This window comes from Sorex araneus, chromosome 1 (genome assembly GCF_027595985.1).
Source record: "Sorex araneus isolate mSorAra2 chromosome 1, mSorAra2.pri, whole genome shotgun sequence".
Lineage (NCBI taxonomy): Eukaryota > Metazoa > Chordata > Mammalia > Eulipotyphla > Soricidae > Sorex > Sorex araneus.
Window position 1 is genome coordinate 35,893,672 of NC_073302.1, and position 21,779 is coordinate 35,915,450.

The 21,779-nt window shown below is 55.6% G+C and overlaps 1 protein-coding gene across 2 annotated transcripts in view; it reads left to right on the forward strand.

Annotated features, from left to right (window-relative positions):
* The window catches only part of TMOD1 (tropomodulin 1), an 85,636-nt gene that overhangs the window by 49,973 nt on the left and 13,884 nt on the right, over nucleotides 1-21,779 (forward strand). For both annotated transcript variants that reach the window (XM_055139716.1, XM_055139711.1), the window contains exons 5-8: nucleotides 5,128-5,217; nucleotides 5,732-5,862; nucleotides 7,936-8,043; nucleotides 13,117-13,260. In XM_055139716.1, the coding sequence (XP_054995691.1) occupies nucleotides 5,128-5,217; nucleotides 5,732-5,862; nucleotides 7,936-8,043; nucleotides 13,117-13,260 (473 nt within the window). The remainder of the gene's footprint in view (nucleotides 1-5,127; nucleotides 5,218-5,731; nucleotides 5,863-7,935; nucleotides 8,044-13,116; nucleotides 13,261-21,779) is intronic.

Below are 21,779 nucleotides of genomic sequence, written 5' to 3' on the forward strand. Positions count from 1 at the left end.
CTGTGCATCAGTAGGCATCTAGCTTGAACGCGCTCCCTCCCCTCCTTCTTCCCTGCCTCCCTCCCTTCCTCCTCTCCTTCCTTCCCTCCCTTCTTTCCCTGGCTTCCTTCCTCCCTCCCTTCTTGAAACCCCACATCCGCTGAACTGCAGAGCTGTTTCATTTCTACTTAGACCTGCAATTGGCATTTGCTGTCTCCTGTGATACTTACCCTGTCTAGATTTCTGGCTTGTTTCTTTTTCTCTTTTTCCTTCTTTCTTTTTTTTTTTGAGGGGAAGGGGGCACACCCAATGGATGCTTAGGGGTTCCTCCTGGTTCTGCACTCAGGAATGACTCCTGGGGATGCCAAGAATCAAACCCGGGTCAGCCACATGCAAGCACCCTGCCCTCCGTACTATCTCTCCAGTCCCAGACCTCTGAAGTTGAGGTGTGTTCTTTTGAATTTGAGCCTTTCCGAAGTGCTGGAGTGGACGGACAGGAGTGGGTGTTAACTCAGTAACCAGGAGAGCCCTCGCTCAGTGACACCAGATAAACCACTTCCCTCTGTAGCATGCTGGAAAAGTTAGGGGGTTGCCTTGAATCCTTTTTGTAAGGATTGAACAGTATGGGGGACAGAGATCAGAAAGGTTGGCGTGCACCCCAGATCAGATTCCCAACACGACATTGTCCCCACCCCAGCACCTCTGAGGCTAAGCCCTGAGCACTGCTGGGAAGTAGCCCATGAGCTACTTGCCAAGGATGGCCCCCAAACAACAGACAAATGGAACTGAGCGGGAGAAAGAGATGAGGGGTGGTTTACTTGGCTGTTGAGTCTGAAGTGAAGGATAGAGATGAACGTGCAGACTGAACAACTCCTTTATCAGGGGAGAAAACTAAAACACCCCCCCCCCCAAAGGGGAAGTGCCCTGGGCAGGGGTGGCTGGAAACATAGTCAGAAGGCCAGAATGAGCCCAGGGCTCCTTCCTTTGTCCCCCTCCTCGTCTCGTGGCTCCCTGCCTCTGGGCCAGTGCAGGGAGCGATCAGCTGAGCACGAAAGGCCCCTTTCCACGTCCCACCTCTCCCCTGACATCCTAAGCAGACTCAGAAGCTATACGAGGTGACAACTTTTCTGTGGTCCTCAGCGATGCTTTTGAGCTGAGATCTGGGCAGAGAGCTGCTCCCTGGGGAAGCCCCAGAGCTTGCCCAGGAAGGAGGCCCTCGGGGATGGTTCACCTGCTGCTGACTCAGGCCTCGGTTGCCACTGCCCACAGAGAAGCAGCCGAAATTAAATCCCAGAGAGAGAGAGAGAGAGAGAGAGAGAGAGAGAGAGAGAGAGAGAGAGAATGCAGATGCCTCTCTGCCTACCAGTTCTTCTCGGCGATGAGCACGCATGTCTAATTTTAGCGTCGAAGACGCCAGGAATGTGGGAAGCAGAAGGGACTGGGGGATCATCTCATCCTGCAGAGCATCATAAGTATCCAAGAGGAAAAGTGTATCCTTTTGCTATGGCCGGACCCATAGCACAGCAGGTGGGGGCATTTGCCTTGCACACAACAGAGCTGGGTTCAATCCCTGCCACCCCATAGGGTCCCCCAAGCACTGCCAGGAGTGATCCCTGAGTGCAGAGCCAGGAGCCAGCTCTGAGCACAGCTGGGTGTGTGCCAAAAACAAAGGAAACAGAAACAAAAGGAAAAAGTGTATGGGGCTGGAGCAATAGCACAGCGGGTAGGGCATTTGCCTTCCATGCAGCCGACCCGGGTTCGATTCCCAGCATCACATATGGTCCCCCGAGCACTGCCAGGAGTCATTCCTGAGTGCATGAGCCAGGAATAACCCCTGTGCATCACCGGATGTGACCCAAAAAGCAAAAAATAAACGAATAAATAAACAAATTTTTAAAAATCTAAAAAAGGAAGAAGGAAAAAAAAAGAAAAATTAAAGTGTATCCAAGTCGGAACTACAGCACAGCTGGCAGGGCAGTGGCCTTGCCTAGATGGGGGTTTGACCTGGGCTACACTCCAACCCTTTTGACCTCTCTCTGTCTCTGGCTTCGACCCTTGGCTCCTTGTGTGGTTCCCCGAACCCCACCAGAAGTGCTCCCTGAGCACAAAGCCAAGAGTAATTTCTGAACACTGCTGGGTGTCTCATCTCCCAGCATCCACCACCATCCCCCCCCCAAAAAAAAAATAAGAAAGAAATAAAAGAACCCTGGACGTGTTCATCTGGGCTGGGAAACTCACACTCTTCGAGCCCTCTGGGCCAGCACCTGTGCAGCCAGCACAAGGGACTAAGGCCTTGGCTTTCCCTCACAGAGGACACGGATGCCCAGAGAGTAGAAGATGCTTACCCAAGGCCACACAGCTTTGAGGGCTCAGTCGGGAGTGGGTCTCCTGTGTCCTCACTGAGGGAGCCTGCCTCTCCTCTCTAGTAGAAAACCTGGCTAATAAAAGACTGGGGGTGAGAGGGGGACACAAGATTATCACAAACATTTACTGAATTCTGGAAAGGGGTGGGTGGGGGAGGGCTGGAGGGAGAGGAGGAGCACTCTGCTCTGACTCCAACAGGCTTTAAGAGCTGCACACATGTGTCAGACATGCCCAACTGCGTGCAGGCTGTACACTGTGGAGAAGTAGTGAGAAGAGGGAGGAATCCAGGAAGACTCCCCGGGGGAGGAAGCTTTGTTCCAGGGCTTCAAAGATGGGGAAGGAGAGAGAGAGAGAGAGGTCAGAGCCGGGCTGCTGAGCTGAATTTGAACTCCAGCTAAGCTATAAGTGTTTTATATAGGCAGGTCCTCAATTCTCATGGGGTATAAACTAATTCATGGTTTATCTGAAGTCCCAATTTTGTTGGGTAACTTGTCTGGGGTTTTGGTGTTATGTTTCTTGGGTTTTTTTTCCAGTTTGGGGGTCATGGCTGGTAGTGCTCAGAGGCCACACCTGGCAGTGCTCAGGAGACCCTGTGTGGTGCTGAGGTTCTAACCAGCATGGCCACCACAGCCACCTGCAGGGCAAGCTTCTCCGCCTTTGTGCCCTCTCTGTGCAGCCCACGTCCTGGGCACCCCTCGTTGCAGTTGGGGGGGAGACTCACCGTAATGGGGTTGCCCTGGCACGGGCAGGGGAATCCAAAGAGCAGCGGCCACGGTGTTGCCGGCACAGAAGGACAGTGGGCAAAGAGGGCGAAGCTGGTGTTGCCTGCCAGACCCCGGGAGGAGCAGGGAAGCCAGCTTGGGGGTCACAAGCCCCCGTCTCTCCCCTTGACCAGCTGACGCAGCCTCTGCCCCCATGTCCATCTGCCCCTCTGTGGTCACTTCTCTGCACAACAAGCCGGGGGGTCCGCCCTAGAGCTCCCGCCTGAGGCAGCCTCCCAAGCCGCCCGACCCCTTCCCATGACACATGGGTCCCCTGGCAGTGGGTGTGTCTGCTTGAACACAATCTGCTCCCAAGGGATTTCTGTTGCGAGGAAGAAGCTGTTGCTGGGAAAGAGGAGTCCAGCTCAGGCCAGGGTGGCTGGACTTGCTTGTGGGGCTCAGGCACCCCCAGGATGGGGACCAAAGGGCTCCGGGCTGAGGACAGAGATTCCGAGGGCTGCACAGAGAGGAGGCGAGAGCGGAGAGCAGAGCAGCTTGGAAGCATCCATGCACGTGTCAGCCATGCCCACTGAAGCCAAAGGAGGGGTCCTCGGGGTGTGTCATACAAGACACAAACCATTGCCAACGCAGACCCCGCATGAAAGGGGGAGCGACAAGATGCCCTTACTGAGAGCCCTCTTGGTGCCTTGGGGACTTCCTCGGAGCACAGAGTTCATCCCAGGGCGTTGGGACAGGTCTGGAAGGCACGGGGCAGAGACATGGAAGTCCTTTTTCATACGGGAACTCTGTCATTTCCAAGGTTTCTATTCATCAGCCCAGGTGCAAGCCAAAGGTATTTCCCCACCGCACGTCCTTCTCTCCCGGGAGGGAGCATAGCATGGCGCTCGCCATAACCATGCCGATGGACCCCACACCAGGCTGTTTCACTCGGGGTGCCCCAGAGGGGGGCAGGTGAGACCCTTCCCCACCCCAAGGGACCCAGCTCGGGCAGCTGACAACCTCCAGAACCCAACCACTGCCATGCTCATGGCTGCGTCTACATGCTGGGGCAGAGCATCACCCATGAGTGAATCTATTCCTGGACCACGTGGCCGCATTCACGGCTGCATGATACTTCAAACCACACACCTTACCCATACTCCAAGATTACCGCACCACATCTGATAGGACTCAAAGTAGGAGGCAGCCAATCTTAGAGGGAAACATGTGGTGTAGCACTATCGTCCCGTTGCTCATCGATTTGCTCGAGTAACGTCTCCATTGTGAGACTTGTTGTTACTGTTTTTGGCATATCGAATACGCCATGAGGAGCTTGCCAGGCTCTGCCGTGTGGGCAGGGTACTCTTGGTAGCTTGCCGGGCTTTCTGAGAGGGACGGAGGAATTGAACCCAGGCCCACCACGTGCAAGGTAAATGCCCTACCCGCTTTTTACAGATATATACACACATAAAGCACACAAGCCTCAATCTTTAACAACATGTTAGTGATCTCTTATAGAAGGGCTTAATGGCCCCTGGGTGAAATACAACAACCTTCACACTCTTTCCTCTAAGGATACTTTTTTGGGTGGGATTTTCAGCATTTTTCCATCAAAAGTAATACAAAATACATTATTTCGGTTCTGCTTTGGGGCAGGGATTGGGGTTTGGGATGGAAACACCCAAAATATGGTGGTGGGAAGGTGCAATGGTGGTGGGATTGGTGTTTGAATATTAAATGCAATCACATATTGTGAACTACTTTATAAAAATTTTTAAAAATTGTTAAATGGCATTTCCCATCGGGGCTGCTCATCTGAAACGGTCACTGTGCCAAGACTCCTGTCCCTCCGAGTGCCAGTGGCGACCCCCCCGGCTGTCCACCGAAGGGCGGTCCAGCATGGAACGTGCATCTTTCTCGGCTGCTGGAAGCAGGCGTGTCACCTGTGACTTTACTTTCTCTTGTTTGAACACTGTTACGATGTATTTAGCTGCTGTGTCTCGGGTGACCTGACTCCCGGGTATGGTCCTGAGGCTCTGCTGCCTGGGCCCTGGACTCACGGGCCCTCCCCTGTCCCCCGCAGCCATCCTGGGCATGCACACGCTCATGAGCAACCAGCAGTACTACCAGGCCCTGGGCAGCAGCTCCATCGTGAACAAGGAGGGACTCAACAGTGAGTACGGGCCCTGCGGCCCACTTCCCTGCAGCCCCCAGCCCAGCCCTCGAGGGGGGCATCCTTCATGTCTGCCGCCTCTGCCCGCTCACGCTCTCACACAGATTTCATGCTTCCCTGGAGCTGCGTCCACCCGCCCTTGTCTGCCACTCCCCTGGGATCTTGCGTTCCGTGGACCAAAGCCTTCCTCGGGTGTGACGTGTGACGGAAACAGCCTCCTGCGTCTCCCTCCACATGCCCGAGAGAGGAGCTCCTGGGGGTCATTTTCCCGCAGCCCCACGCCTCCACCCCTCGGTCTCCCATGATGTGAGAGGAGACGAAAGCTCCACCTCTTCACGGACAGCCCCGGCCCTGCCGCCTCTGGTGGGGCGCTCTGCCCCGGGCAGGCATTTATTTACTTCCCCGGGACCCCTGCCATGGGCCTCCCTGACCTTATGCTCAGCCCCCACCTCCCTCTAGTGCCCAGCCCCCTCGCCAGCCTCCCGGTGAGCCTCCCTCTTGTTGGCCCCTCTAGGTGTGATCAAACCCACGCAGTACAAGCCGGTGCCCGACGAAGAGCCCAACTCCACGGACGTGGAGGAAACCCTGGAGCGGGTAAAGAGCAACGACCCGAAACTTGAGGAGGTCAACCTCAACAACATCCGGGTGAGGCCCTTTTGTTTCCTTCCCCTGGGGGCTGGCAGGGGAGTGGGGGGGCACAGTGCTGAGAGAGCAGCAGGGCCCTGCTCGGAAGTTGGGGGTCAGCAGGGGGGGTGCACGAACCCCTCCCCTAGCTCAGCTTCCTGTCTGAGGACCAGGCTGGGGGCGCACACCCAGGTCCATCGACCCCGACTCTGGCAATGCCCCCATGTCATCCCAAACCCCAACAAACCCTGAGCTTTCCTCCCCGGGCGTCAGACAGTCCTGGGGCACAGCGTGCCCGGGATGGGGAAGCCAGGCACCCCCAGACTTGTGGGGTGACCCTGGTAGGGTTGTCCACATTCACACGGGTGCACCCCATTCAGGTGCACTGTCTGCCCCAGGGCCTTGGGATATCCTCTCAGCCGTGGGCCCGCCTCCCCCAGGACAGCGGGATGCCCAGGCATCCCGGCAACGGGGAGCCGAGCAGCGGGCCCGGCTGCATGCCACCTGCTCCGCGCCAACTCCGGCTCTTCTCTCCCTTCTCCCCTTTCCCGTGCCTGGCCGCCAGCCCACGGCACCATCAGATTGGGCTGCCAGTCGCAGCCCCCAGCCCCCCGTCCTCCCCACCTGGCCCTGCTCCACGGGGAGCTACAGTGACGCCGGGAAAGGAGAGAGCTGTGCTAACTGCGCCAAGCTGGGCCTCCGGGGACTTCACCATCTGCCGGGCAGCAGATCTCGGGAGCTGAGCCCCCCTGGGGGAATGCCGGCCTAGAGCCCCGCTGCGACACCCAGGGCTGCGTGGGCCACGGGGGGCCTCGGCATGTGCTCAGCCCTCCCCGGGCCTCAGTTTCCTCCCCTGCACATGGGGCAGCGACACTGAGTCAATGGCCTTCCCCTGAGGAAATAGACAAGCTGATGCCCAAGCCCACCCCTGCCCACACGCTGCCCCCCGGCCCCCAGACTCTCGTTTTGTGGGTCGGGGACAGGCCCAAGTATCGGGTTCGGTCCAGGCTGCAGCATCCTGGGCTGTGAGGGTGGCACGGAGGCCCTCCGAGACAGATGTCCCTTAGAGACCCTCCAGCAACGGCTCGCCCCCTACTCACCTTTCCAGAAACAGGCCAGAGAGGGTGAGACGCCCCCGCTGCCCGCCCCCATGAAAGCCCACCAGAAGCAGGGCCAGGCCTCACGGTCCTCTGCATCATCTCTCTCGATTCTCACCGGTGTCCTGTCTGCACCCAGAGCCGGGGCTGGTCCTTCCTAGAGTTTGTCAGGGACGGTCTCCTCAGTCTGTTCACCAGCAGAGAGAGAGGACAGTGGGGACGGCACTTGCATGTGGCCAAGCCGGGTACTTGTGGTCTCCCGAACTCTGCCAGGGGCAGTTCCTGAGTGGAGAGCCGGCAGTAAGCCCCCGGCACTGCCAGGGGTGGTCCCAAAACCAAAATAATTTTTTTTTAATTTTTAAAAAGTATTTATTGTTGGCTGACCTGGGTTCGATTCCTCCATCCCTCTCGGCTACCGAGAGTATCCTGCCTGCACGGCAGAGCCTGGCAAGCTCCCCGTGGCGTATTCGATATGCCAAAAACAGTTAAGAACAAGTCTCACAATGGAGACGATACTGGTGCCTGCTAAAGCAAATCTATGATCAATGGGACAAGAGTGCTACAGTGCTGCATTGATTTATTGTTGGGCCAGAGAGACAGTACAGCAGACAGGGCATTTGCCTTGCACACAGCCGACCCGGGTTCAATCCGTGGCATCCCATATGGTCCCCCAAGCACCGCCAGGAGTAATTCCTGAGTGCAGAACCAGGAATAACCCCTGAGCATCACTGTATGTGGCCCAAAAAGCAAAAATTAATTAATTAATCAATTAATTAATTAATTCATTGTTTATCAGTAAATTCTCTCCCAACTCAGCCCTGTGGAACAAAGCCAGGAAGTTTTTCTCATTCCAGGTTATGTTTTTTGAGGGGTAAAGGGGTGAGGTGGGGCTGACTGGATGGGTTAGGAACTCACTTGGAATTGCTTGGAATGAGGGTGTCTGCTTTCGGACCTGCTCCTGGTGGGTGCTGACGCCCGATGCTCTCTCTCTCCCCAGAATATCCCCGTCCCCACCCTCAAGGCCTACGCAGAGGCCCTGAAAGACAACACACACGTGAAGAAGTTCAGCATTGTGGGCACTCGGAGCAATGACCCAGTGGCGTATGTACGTTCTGCCCTATTCTGCAGCCATCGGTGGGGGGGGGGGGGGGGGGGAGAGCAGAAAGGTCGGTTGGAGCAGGTGACCTTGTCGGTGCCCCAGGGAGCAAAGCACCTGGCTGGTGGCAGGCACTGGGCTGGGAGCCAGCTCAGGCTATGGACGGGACAGCCACCATCCAGGCTCCATCTAGCTAAGTCCATAGCCAGCCCTGATTCTGGACACACAGGCCCCCCACTCAGCTGATGGGGACAGGGGGGGGGGGCAACAGCTCAGGCCAAAGTTGCTGAGCAGGGGCTGGAGCAATAGCACAGCAGGTAGGACATTTGCTTTGCACGTGGCCGACCTGGGTTCAATCTCAGGCATCCCATATGGTCCCCCGAGCACCGCCAGGGGTAACTCCTGAGTACAGAGCCAGGAGTAACCCCTGAGCATCCACTAGGTGTGATCCAAAAAAGAAAAAGAAAAAGTTTCTGAGCAGAAAAGTGAGCTGCGGAGAGTGGAGGGGGGAGCAGGAGGGCGAATGATAGGGATGAGTCGTGAGTTGTGAGTCATGGGGACCCAGGCCAGATCTCTCTCCAACCAGAGCCACACGTGAACACCACCACCCCGTCTCCCGTGCTACAGTGTCTCCCTGTCTGAGATCATTGTCTGAACAGGGGGCCCAGTGACCCGTTCTATCTGGTGTGTCCCCAGGTCTTAAAGGTAGTTGTGGATCGAATTGTCAGGGGTGGGGTGTTAGGTCTCACCTGGTGGTGCTCATGGCTTACTCCTGGCTCTGTGTGCTCAGGGATTATTCCTGGGAGTGCTCCTGAGCACAGAGTCAGGAATAGATTACCTCAGCCCTCTCCGGGCCTCAGTTTCCCGCCTGCACGTGAGGCCTTGACACTGGATCAGTGATCTTCGCCCGAGGAAATAGGAAAGTGGATGCCCAAGCACACCCCTGTCTGCCAGCCTCCCCCTCACCCCCAGACGCTCAACCGCCAGGAACAGCCCCATGAGCACCACTGAGTGTGGCCCCCAAGGCCCCCACAGCTAAACAAACAAAGACCCCACACCACACCATCGGGCATCTCTGTGCTCAGCACGACTTCAGCTCCGGGGACAAGACGGTCTCAACTCCCATAGCTCTTCCCACCCCAGAGGTCACCAGCAGGCCTGGGCAGGATGAGTGTCCTTACATCTGGCCTTGATTCTTTTTTAAGTGTTTTTAAAAATTTTTTATAAGGTAGTTCACAATATTTGATTACATTTAATATTCAAACACCAACCCCACCACCATTACACCTGCCCACCACCATGCTTGGGATGTTTCCATCCCAGACCCCAATCCTGATCCCAAAGCAGAAACAAAATAATATATTTTGGATTGTTTGCTATGGAAACCCCCTGAAAAAGCTACAAAAAAATAATATCCATAGAGGAGGAGCTGGAGGTAGGGCGTTTGCCTTGCATGCGGCCTACCTGGGTTCGATTCCCAGCATCCCATATGGTCCCCCGAGCACCGCCAGGAGTAACTCCTGAGTGCAGAGCCAGGAGTAACCCCTGAGCATCGCTAGGTGTGACCCAAAAAGAAAAAAGAAAGTATCCATAGAAGAAAGAGTGTGAAGATTGTTCTATTTTGGCAGGGGCCAATAAGACCTTCGTAAGATGTCACTAACACGTTGTTAAAGGTTGAGCCTTATGAACTTTCATGTATTTATCTGTAAGCATCACTGTCACTGTTATCCCATTGCTCATCAATTTGCTCACGTGGGCACCAGTAACGTCTCCAATTGTGAGACTTGTTACTGTTTTTAGCATATCGAATATGCCACGTGTTGCTTGCCAGGCTCTCCTGTGCATCATATATATGCATATATATGTATATTATATATATTTTTTCCACTGTGCTACTAGTTGCTACTATTTGAACCCCATCAAATGTGGTGTAGTACTCTTGGAGTATGGGTAGGGTGTGTCTTATGAGCCTCGATTCTTTTCCTCCCCAATTATCTCTCTGCTCTTGGTACCTAGTTTTAATTCCGTTGTGGCTCAGGAACAGACACGGTCTGATTTATGGTCTCTGACATTTGTTTCATGGCCCAGAGCAGGATTGACTGTGAGCGAGAGAACAAGGCCTGCTGTTCTTGGATGAAGCAGGCGGGCAGATGGCAGCTATGCCCAGTGGCCTTTCTGCTCAGGGCCTGCTGTGTCCACTCCTTCCTACCAGAGGGCGTTGAGGTTCCATCCAGGGAAGTCGGGTTCTCTATTTCTCCACACCCGCCTATTTGCTTTTGCCCCCTGCGGTTTGACACTGATTTAAGCACAGATACAGTAGGGCTAAAGAGACAGTACTTCGAGTAAGGCATTTGCATCTACAATCCCCAGCACCCTACATGGCTCCTTGGGCCCTGCCAGGAGTAAGCAGATCTGTGAGCACAGAGCAAGGAGTAAGCCCTAAGCACTGCCAGGGGTGGCACAAAAACAGAAACAAAAAGAGCATAGATAGATGAAAGATGATTGTATCTTTGGGAGAGTGGACTCCTTTATCATTTTATAATGTTTATTTACTCCATTTAAAGGCTGTTTAGCCACAACCAAATATTTTTCTGACTTAAAACAAGGTAGTTTCTTTAGATATCTTTCAGATGATAGAAATTTCGGGGCCTGAGAGATAGTACAGCAGGTAAGGCACTTGCCTTGCATGCTTCCAACTCAGGTTCGATCCCCAGCACTGTATATGGTCCCCAAGCACCTCCAGGAGTAATCCATGAGCACAGGGCCAGGAGTAAGCCCCAAGCACTCCTGGGTATGGCCCCAAACAAAAACAAAAACAAAAAAAGGAGGGAGGGAGGGAAGGAGAAAGAGAGAGAGAGAGGGAGAGAGAGAGAGGGAGAGAGAGGGAGAGAGAGAGGGAGAGAGAGAGAGGGAGAGAGAGAGAGGGAGAGAGAGGGAGAGAGAGAGGGAGAGAGAGAGAGGGAGAGAGAGAGAACAGGTCCTAGTTTCTCTACTGCCAATGGGGAAATCCCTGGATACAGGATCTCTGACTGCCCCCTGCCCTGATCTTGGCCACGGAGCCACAGCTAACAAAGCCACAGAACCTCACTGCTGTGCGGTGCGTGGGCAGAGGCCGGGCACCTCCGTGCTGGCACTCAGCCCAGTCCCACACACACTTCTGGGGTGATGACTCTGTCCCAGGCGTCAGTTGCTCTCTGCCCCATCACCCGAGTGCAGGCAGACATGACATGACCCGGTGCTGAAATGCTTCGGGTGTGATGGGTGAGTCACACTGCCAGAGCTCGGTACACACACCCCTGTCGGCCCAGGTCCTCCCCCTCACCCCTGCCCTTCCCTGTGACCCAGGCATGGGTTTGCTTGGCCACCAGCATGTCACTTGCATCAGCTCCGTGGTCTTTCCTCTTGGATTTCTGGGGAAGATTGAAAAAAGATGCGGTGGAGAGAACACAGACGAGTCCCCACCACCACCTCCACCATCCCGGGGTTTAATCAACTCAGGGAGGGGGCCGGAGCGATAGAACAGTGGGTAGGGCGTTGGCCTTGCAGGCACTGGGCTGGGAGCCGGCTCAGGCTGTGGACGGGACAGCCACCATCCAGGCTCCATCTGGCTAAGGCCACAGCCAGCCCTGATCTCCGGAGGGGCCGGAGAGATAGCACAGCAGGTAGGGCATTTGCTTTGCACGTGGCCAAGCTGGGTTCATTCCCGGCATCCCATATGGTCCCCCAAGCACTGCCAGGAGTAACTCTTGAGTGCAGAGCCAGGAGTAACCCCTGAGCATCACTGTTTGTGACCCAAGTAGAAATAAATAAATAAATAAAACTAATTGACTCAGGGTCACAGAGAAAGCAAACGTGTCAGCCTGGGGTCATGTGAAGTGGGTTAGACTGCGGAGAGAGCGGAGGTGTCAACACGGAAGGCTTCCTGGAAACGGGGTTGTACAGGCTCTCACTAGGAGGGGGAAGGGATGTGTCAGGGGAAGGGGGGCTGGGTCATCACTCCAGACCACCAGGCCCCCCTGGTCCCACATCCAGGGCCTCTCAACAGCTGGTCTCCCCCCTCGTCCGTGGCACTTCACATCCACCACCTGCCCACGCCCTCATTTCCTGCGGAGGCGCTGAGTGCTACCTGCCCATGCTGGCTGCGGCCACCTGGGCTCCTCTCCGCCCGGGCCTGCCCTGCTCCCTGGCCCCGTGGGTGGTTCCGGCCTCTCTGCTCAGAAGGAAAGAAGCATAGCCAGGAGACAGCAGAGCATGTGCCAGGGGTGGGGGTGGGGGCGCTCAGGGAACAGTGGCCGAGAGCTGCTGTGGTGCCGGGCACTGTGTGGGCTCCAGGACATGAACGAGGCGCATTTTTAGCCCAGGGGAGTGTAGAGTGAAGGCAGAGGCGATCCCAGTCAGAGGGGCTGGAGAGGTGGTGCACAGCGGGCAGGGCACTTGTGCCTTGCTCACGGCTGATCCAGGTTCAATCCCCAGCTCCCCGTATGGTTCCTGAGCACAGAGCCAGGAATCATCCCTGAGCACCAGCAGGTGGGTGTGGCTCAAACTCTAAAAATCTAAAATAAAAAGAAGAAAGAAAAAGAAAAGAATCAAATAGATACTGTGAATTCCATGAAGGAGCTCACCGGTAGATTCTAGGAGATCCCAGGGGCAGGTCACAGCCAGCTGGAGGGGTCAGCAGAGGTCTTGGAGGAAGCGGCCTGGAGAATGGCCTGGAAGGGTCGACGGGATATGGCCTGAGAAGCATAAAGGAGAGGGCCTTTCCCACGTCGGGGCACCAGGAGCAAGGGGGGCATGGTGGGAGGCAAAGGGTGCAGCCCTGAGGGGCCCCAAGAGCACGAGCCCAGTCACAGAGACTCTGGGGTGCTCTGTGGGGGTCCGGAAGCCATGCAGGCGGTGGGGGGGGGCAGAAGGGGCTCAGAGCTGCGCTCGGGGGAGGAGCTTTCCCCACCCGTCTTCCCTGGCTCCAGCAGCCTGCGTGTGCAAGAGACTTCTGCTCCCTGCAACTCCAGATCTTAGGGTCTTCCCCGGAGGGCTCCTCCTGTCTTGCTCGGGGGTGACTCACGGGGTTCCCTGGCTCTCCAGGCCCTCGCGGAGATGCTCAAGGTGAACAGCGTGTTGAAGACGCTGAACGTGGAGTCCAACTTCATTTCTGGATCCGGGATCCTGCGCCTGGTCGAAGCCCTCCCCCACAACACTTCCCTCGTGGAACTGAAGATTGATAACCAGGTAAGAGGGGTCAGTCAGCAGCGGTGGCGGGGGGAGGGGGGGGTGTTCTGGCCACCTCCACCAGGGCACACTCCCGGGTCTGCGCTTGCCTGCAAGCCACTGGCCAGGGCAGCTGGCGCTGAGTCCAGCACCCAGCGATGCCCATGGCTGCCCCTCCCTCCTGCTTATCGTGCCCGCCATGTGTCCTTCCGGCTCCTGCTTCTGTTCTGCCGGGGACAGGGAGCTCATTCCTCACTCAGCTCTCCCCTTCCTCCGTTCTTGGGGAGAGCATCCTTATGACCTGGAGGAACCGTCTCCCTGGACTCCTCCTTGGTGGCCCCCACTCTGCTCCCTGCTGCATGCACCGGTGCCTCGGCATCGGGGGCCCTTCCTCCCGAGCACTGTGGCTGAACTGCCTCTCCAGCCACCGAGCTGGTCCTACGAGCAGATTCTAGCCGGTCTCTGTCCCCGCCAGATTAGCACATCTCTGTCCCCCGCTGTGGCTCAGGGTTCTTAAGACCACTCTTTCGGCTGTGACTTTCCAAGAGGTACTAATGAGAATGCCCTGTCTGGAAACAGCGCGTGTGTCCAGAGTCGAGGGTCTCCCGCGGGCCAGGCGCTGCTCCACACACCTCGCAGCGTCACCTCTCCTCTCCCCAGCAGTCCTGCGGGAGGTGGGGGTGAGCAGCCTTGGTTGGTGGTTGGCGGAAGAGACCGGCAGCTCAGGCTAAGGACCAGATGCGAGGTTTGCAGAGCTGCTCTAGGGAGATTTGGAATCCTGGTCTCTGGCGCCTCGTAACATTGTTTCCAGTGCTGACACCCCACCCTGCCTTTGCACAGGGAACCTAGGTGTGTTTATCTGCATGAAGAACTTGTAGGTCATGGACATACAGAGACGTGTGGGGGAGGGAGAAGGGGAGGAAATAGAATAGAGCCGGAACAGGTGGCTATGCCTGAACGACGTTGGATAGCCGCATTCATTGCCTTTCAAATCTCTGAAATTTGACAGGTGCGTACGGCTTGGCAAACCTTAATGAGCGTGTCACCCTGTCCCCCACCTCTTCCCATCAGCCAGCACCCCAGCAGGGCGAGTCCTGCCTGGTCCGGGGACGGGACACATAGCGATGGCTCCCTCACAACCCCACACCAGCCCCTGGGCAAGAGGCAGTGCAAGGAGAGCACGGGGTGGGGGGAGGGCCCCCAGATACCCATTTCCGGTCATGGACAAGAAGAGTGCCCGCCTCCAGGGGACTCGTCCGTCCTCTTCCCACCACAACTCTTGCAAACTGCTTCAGTTTGCTCCCCACTTACTCTCAGGCCTTCATGGCTTTGCTCTTGCTCCCCCCCCCTTCTGGAATGTTCTTCCCTGGCCCTACCCCTTCTCATCCTGGAGAAATCCTCCAGGTCCTTTTGGACATAGCTGCACCTTCTCCTCCAGGGAGGGAGAGACGACCCAGTGAGCTAGTACGCAGGCTTTGCATGCAGGAGGCCCCAATGCAGTCCCCTGTATTGTATGTTTCCCTAAGCACTGCCAGGAGCAACCTATGAGCACTGAGCAGAGAGTAGCTCCTGAGCACTGCTGAGCATGGCCCAAAAATCAAAGAAAGAAAGAGAAGACACTTTGTTTCCCAACGATGCTCTAGAGCTGGCTTCTACCATCTTGCTGGAGCCGTTAGACTGGGCATTTCTCATTCTCCTCCAGCGAGGGTCCCTTGATGCTTGAAATTGCCCCAGTGGAAATGTTGGCACCATGGCAATGGGCAAGCTCTACCAAGTCAGTGCTTGCCTTTTAGACTGCCCACAATCTTCTGCCTTCTCCCCTCAGCCCTACCCCTCTTACAGCCATGGCTCCTCTGAGATTCTTAAATCGCTGCTTAGATGCTTTCTAATCACAACCTCTTTCGAGCCCAAGAAATGCAACCTAAGCAATACTGCCAGAAACATGATTTTGCATGATTTCATCTTTCCTTCTTTTTGGTTTGGTTTCTGGGTCACATCTAGCTGGGCTCAGGACTTACTCCTGGCTTTACATTCAGGGATCACTCCTGGCAGGACTCAGGGGACCATATGGGTTGCCGGGGATCGAACAGGGAACCTAGTCGTGTTTTTCTGCATGAAAAACATGTAGGTCATAAACATACAGAGATGCATGGGTCACATGTATACAAGGCAAAGGCCTTAGCCACTGCTTAGCCACTATACTATCTCTCCATCCCCTAATGATGGGGATGATTTTTAATTAAGTTTCAGTTGTGGCACATTAAGAGCCTTTCACTATTGGCTGATTGTTTTTTCTTCGCCTGCATTCAGTTACACAGATGTGTAAGTGGCCTGACCCACAGTGTAAGAGGCTGGTATCTAAGCCTTGCCCAGAGAGAGGTCAGATCACAGATTCTCTCCTTCTGTTTTCCTCGAACCTCAGCCCCCTGGTGTCAAGTTGGACTCTCTCTGCCCCGGTGGGCTGCTTAGGACTTAGCCCTGGTAGGAAGGGCTGCCCTTGATGGTTGTGCATGTTTCTCACTGAGCAATGTGGTGGCAGGGGGTGAAACCCAAGACCCACTCCCCTCTCCAAGCCTGGCCATGGAGCTGTGCACCTCTGAAAGGGTTGCTTTGGTTTTCATTCATCTACAGAGACCACGGGGCCCACAGTGGCTTGCCGTGTGGGTCCGGGCAGCTCTAGGGAGCTGCTTCTCCCCACCACCACCTTCATTCCCAGCTCTTCCCCACCCCGGGCTCTCTGCCCTTGCCAACCCTGCCTTCCCGGAGGCCAGAGGGCCAGAGCAGAGGGAACAAAGGCAGCAGCAGGCTTGGCAGTGGCCTGTCCCTGGGATTAGCCACTCAGGTGACTGCTGGCATGGACGAGAGTAGGAAGTCAATCCAGAGCCATAGAAACCCAACTCTCGGGCCAGGTGGCCAGAGATGACCCAGAGTCACCTGTGGTCAGGTGACTACAGGGAGCAAGCTGCCCACCTTGCTCCCACCATGCCCTGAAAGTCAGGCTCCCCTCATCTCAGGCTCACTCGTGCCCTCGCTATAAAACAGGGGTACCATGGGCCTTTATTTCTAATGTCACCATGGCCATGGGCCAGGAAAATGGGACAGTGGGGACAGCACTGGCCTCACATACTGCATACCCCTGTTCCAGCCCCAGCACCCCGTATGGCCCCTGTAGGAGTGACCCCTGAGCACAGAGCTGGGAGTAAGGCCCAAGGACCATCAGATGTGGCCCCATAATAAGCACATAAGGAGATCATGGTATACACCAGGATGCCGTTGGTTTTATAATTGTGAAATAGTCAGTGCCATGGCTTATTCGGGCTTCTGAGTGTCCGTTAGCTCACTGGATCCTCCTGGAGACTGAGTGAGGGGTCCCCACTCCCTCCTGCTGCATCGATGGAGACCCAGGGGCCCAGGCAGACTCTGCAGCGGGCTTGAGGCCACACAGCCTTGGCAGAAGTTAGGGCAACAGGTTTGGAGTCAGATCTTTGTGGCCACCTACCTGGAGCTGTGCCTGTCTGCATCCTGGAAGGCTGCCCTGTCCGGCTTCCCTGTGCCTCAGAGCAAGGCCAGGGCATTGGTCATTTGTGTACATGCATGCACACATGTACACATACATGCACATACACATGTACACGTACCCCGACATGCACATTTACACACACATGCACACATGTGCACACACATGAACCCACATGCATATTTGTGTGCACACATACCTATGGGTACACACATGCATACACACACATGCACATGCTCTGAATCTCTCCCTTTTTTTCTTTTTTTTTTTTATTTGCTCCATTTGCACAGTTGTTGAGCATGGGCTGTACCCCAGGACTGGGCTCCGTGGAGACCAGGGGCCCATTGGGTGAGGAGAGAGAGAAGGGCAGAAATGACTGGCGGCCCTAGAGCCCCAGACAGGGAGCATAAGGTCCATGGGGGAGAGCTGGCACCAGGGAGGACTGCTTGGAAGAGGTGGAGTTTGAAATAAACCCATAAGACACATTGTATGTGGGAGGAGGAAGTGGGGTCCACACCGACTCTGAGGGGAGGGAGTCACCTGAGCAAAGGGAGGGGCAAGGTGGAGCTCACTTCCACTCAGAAGGCCCCCAGGAATGCCCGTGAGGGGAGAGGGGACGGATGGGGAAGTCACAGCAGCACCCAGGGGGAGCACAGGGTATCCCCGGTGGCAGCCCAGGGAACAGGAACCTGGGGGGGGGGGGCCTGTGTCCTGCAGGTGGGTGGGAGCCTGGGGAGGGGAGGGGCTGAGGGCAGCACCTGCAGGCTGGGGCCTATGGGACCACCACTCCCAAGGACACAGGAAGTGTGTTAGACTGACCCAGATCCCAGGGCGCAGTGAGGCTCACTGGACTGACCCCGCGTTCCTGGCTGGTCACTGGGCTCTCTGGAGCCCAAGGCCTTGGACTCGGCCCTCGTGCCAGAGCCCTGTGTCGTGGGTTCTGGGCCTCCCTTTTCCTTATACGGCCAAAGAACCAGGCTTGGGGAGCTCAGGGTGACAGGGATCCTGGCGGGCCAGCTCGGGATTGGAACCAGAACCCTGAGCTGTTTACGGTCGGTCGGTCTCTCTCCACCTCCAGGCAGTGCGTGGGCGCCTGACCCAGAGCCACAGGCACCGAGAAAGCCTTCTACAGAGGGGGAAACTGAGGCTCGGCCAAGAGATGGGGCCAGAGGTCTCAGATGAAGTTAGCATAAGAGCTAGGGTGAAGTTTGCTGTGTGTGTGTGTTTTATTTAACTTTTTTGGGTCACACCCAGGGATACTCAGGGGCTCCCAAGGGTACCTTGGAAGTCTTTCCCAGCAGTGCTTGGGGGACCGTGCAGTTCTGGGGATCCGTCTGCACACAGCCCTGCTCACTGCCCTCCGAGCTCTCTCCCCTCCTCTCAGGCTGCCTGGTGGCAGGGCAGAGGAGACGCGGTCAGCTCCCCGGAGAGCAGGCACCGTGGACGGGGTGTCTCCCCCAACAGACCTCTTGTTTATTTGGTTTCGGGGGCCACACCTGGCTGTGCTCAGGGCTTACTCTGCACTCAAGGATCTACTTCTGGAAGGGCAAGAGGGGACCGTGTAGGGTGCTGGGAATTGAACCTGCATCAGCCACATGCAAGGCAAATGCCCTACCTGCAGTACTGTCGTGCCCCAGGCCCCAGGCCATTTCCAAACACGGCTCTGGCTCTCTTCCTGACCATCCTGCTACCGCAGCAGACCCATGCCCAGGACTCTCTCCTACAGAGAGACAGAGAGACAGAGAGACAGAGAGACAGAGAGGGAGGGAGAGGGAGAGAGAGACAGACAGAGAGAGACAGGGAGAGAGAGAGGAGAGAGAGAGAAGGAGAGAGAGGGAGACAGAAAAAAAGACGGAGAGAGACGGAGGAGAGAGAGAGAGAGAGAGAGAGAGAGAGAGAGAGAGAGAGAGAGAGAGAGAGAGAGAGAGAGAGAGAGATGCAAATAAGGACAAGGTCCTGCCTGCAGGGAATTAGCTAATCCTTCACTTTTCCCGCTGGTGTTTGGCATCGAGGCTGTGTTTAATGTTTGAAGAGAGGCGAAAGGAAGCAGGGTGTTTTCTTGTACCAAATCAGATTGCTTCCTTAGCAGAAACTCGTTTGGAAACCAAACACAAGCTGCTCTGAAACGGGACCCTGGGGGTTTGTGCACGCGGCAGCTGGCAGGCTTCACTTTAGATGAGGCTGAGAGTGACTTTGGCTTTTGCGAGATCTATGAAAAATAAATGCTTTGGAGGCAGGAGGGGCTCCCCAGCAGTGCTGAGCCTACTGGGATGACAGGATCAGTGCCAGGGGGCCTCCAGCAAAGTTAGGGGGTCATGCAGCACCGGGGATGGAACTCAGGGGTCCTTGCACCCCGACCCTGCAAACCAGCTCTCAAGCGCCAAGTGAGCATGTGCTTAGCCAGGCCTGCTCCCTCTTCTGTTCCTTAATATGTGGAACTCCTCCGAAGCAGCTGCAGCTCACGGTCTGTACATCATTTTCGTGACTGTAGTCTCGTTGTGTATTGAAATAATTCAGTCTGGAAATATTCAGGCTCCAAGCAAGGACAAGCACGTGCCACTGTCCTTCCTCAAAATGCCAATTATGGTGTGTTTCTTTTTCCCCTGACCTCACTTCGCAGGGTAAAAAAAAAAAAAGACAAAGTCCACGGAAAGGAAAGAAGGAAGGGAAAGAAGGGAAGGGAGGGAAGGAAGGAAGGAAGGAAGGAAGGAAGGAAGGAAGGAAGGAAGGAAGGAAGGAAGGAAGGAAGAGAGAGAGAAAGAGAGAAAGAGAAAGAGAGAAAGGGAGAAAGGGAGAAGGAGAGAAAGAGAGGAGGAGAGGAGGAGAGGAGGGAAGGAGGAAAGGAGGAGAGGAGGAGAGGAGGAAAGAAAGAAAAAGATGTCGTGGGAAACTCTTTTCTCCATAGAGTAGAATGAATCCAGAAAGATGTGTGACGTTCTCTGCACAGTCAGGTTCACCCTTGGGACTAAGGAACCCCTCGGGGTGGACCCACCTGGGCATGAGGCTTTTCACGTCTCTGAAAATCCATCAAGGAACCCCAGCCAAGGGCAGCCCTAGTTCTTGTTCTTGCTTGTATTTGAGGCAAGTCATTGAATGTGCCCATGCCTCAGTTTCCCCATATATAATATGGGAATGGCTGGACACACACAGACACACACACACACGGCAAGTAGGGTACTTGCTGGCAGGCAGCCACCCCAGATTGGATCCCTGACACCTCAAAGAGCTGCCCAGGCACCTCCAGAAGTGATCCCTGAATGCAGAGCCAGGAATAAGCCCCGAGCACTTTCGGGGTCGTCCCCAAACCAAATAGCTATGAAATGGGAGTAATAGTCATGCTCACTGTACTGTGTCAGTGTCTGTGGGCATCTCTCAGGAAAGTGAGGTGCTCTGTCCACTGGGCAGGGAGCCCTGGCCGCAGTGGCAGAGTGGAAGGGTGTGGGGCAAGCACGGACTGCTGCAGATCCTAGTTCCTTCTGGGAAACACTTTTTATTTCCACTGTCACTGTCATCCCGTTGCTCATCAATTTGCTCGAGCGGGTACCAGTAACGTCTCTCATTGTGAGACTTATTGTTACTGTTTTGGCATATCGAATACACCATGGGTAGCTTGCCAGGCTCTGCCATGCGAGCACAATACCCTCGGTAGCTAATTATTTTTTAAATCTTTGTATTGAATCACAGTGGCTGGAGCGACAGCACAGCCAGTAGGGTGTTTGCCTTACACGCACCTGACCCGGGTTCGATTCCTCCGCCCCTCTTGGAGTTCCCAGCAAGCTACCAAGAGTATCTCGCCTGCACGACAGAGCCTGGCAAGCTACCTGTGTCGTATTCGATATGCCAAAAATAGTAACAATAAGTCTCACAATGGAGGCATTACTGGTGCCCGCTCGAGCAAATTGATGAGCAACGGGATGACAGTGACATGAATCACAGTGAGAGCAGTGGCTGTTCGTAATTTGGTTTCAGTCGTGCAATGTTCCAACACCTGTCCCTCCACCAGTGTACATTTCCCACCACCAATAACCCCAGTTTCCCTCCCGCCCCCGCCCTTCACCCTCCTCCCCCACCTGCCTCTGTGGCAAGCTCGGCTCCCCTCCCCTCCCTACTTTTTCTCTCCCCTCCCCTCCCCCCCCTCCCCTCCCCTACCCTCCCCTCCCCTCCCTTCCCCTCCCCTCCTCTCCCTTCTCTCTCTTTCTCTCTCTCTCTCTCTCTGAACTATACATCCTTCCTCCCCTGCCTTCCCCATTCTGCCTTTCTTCTTGACATTTACCTTTTCTTTGTCATTTGTCTGTTGGCCACACCCAGCGGTGCTCAGGGCTTACTCCTGGCTCTGCACTTAGGAATTACTCCTGGTGATGCTCAAGGGGCCATATGGGATGCCGGGGATTGAACTCAGGCCAAATCTGTGCAAGACAAGCACCCCGGCCCCAACATTTACCTTTTTAATGAAGAACGACTTAGAGAGGAAAGAGAGCACATCTCCAGGGGTCAGCTGAGTGGATCCACCACTGCATACCCTGGGGTGCTCAGATCCCAGATTAGGATATGGAACATTCCAGTACCCCAGCAGGCCCCCTGGGACGCTTCCAGTTAGTGTCCTCCAGATGCAATCCTGCTGGGCTTCTGGTCACCGGAGACGAGTCTCATCTGTTTGTAAATCTTACGTGAATGGCATTAGGTATGTGCCTTCCTTCAGGTCTTGCTTTTTTGCACACCCATTGTACTGAGTATTAGGGATTAGTTCCCCCTTCCCCCCCACCCACACGTGCACACACGCACACGCACGGCCGCTTCAAACCGCAGTAAGACTTGGCTTCAAGTGGGATGCCGAGAGCAGCCTGGCTGGTTCTGGCCCGGGTCTCTGCTGAGACCACGATGGTGACGGCCTGCCCAGGGCTGGTGGAGATGCTTTTCAGGGTGCTTCTGGCATGGCCATCGGCAGGAGGCCTCAGCACCTGGCCATGTGTACCCCACCCACAGGGCTGCTCAGAGCTCCAGGGCCCAAAGGCATTCGCTCTTT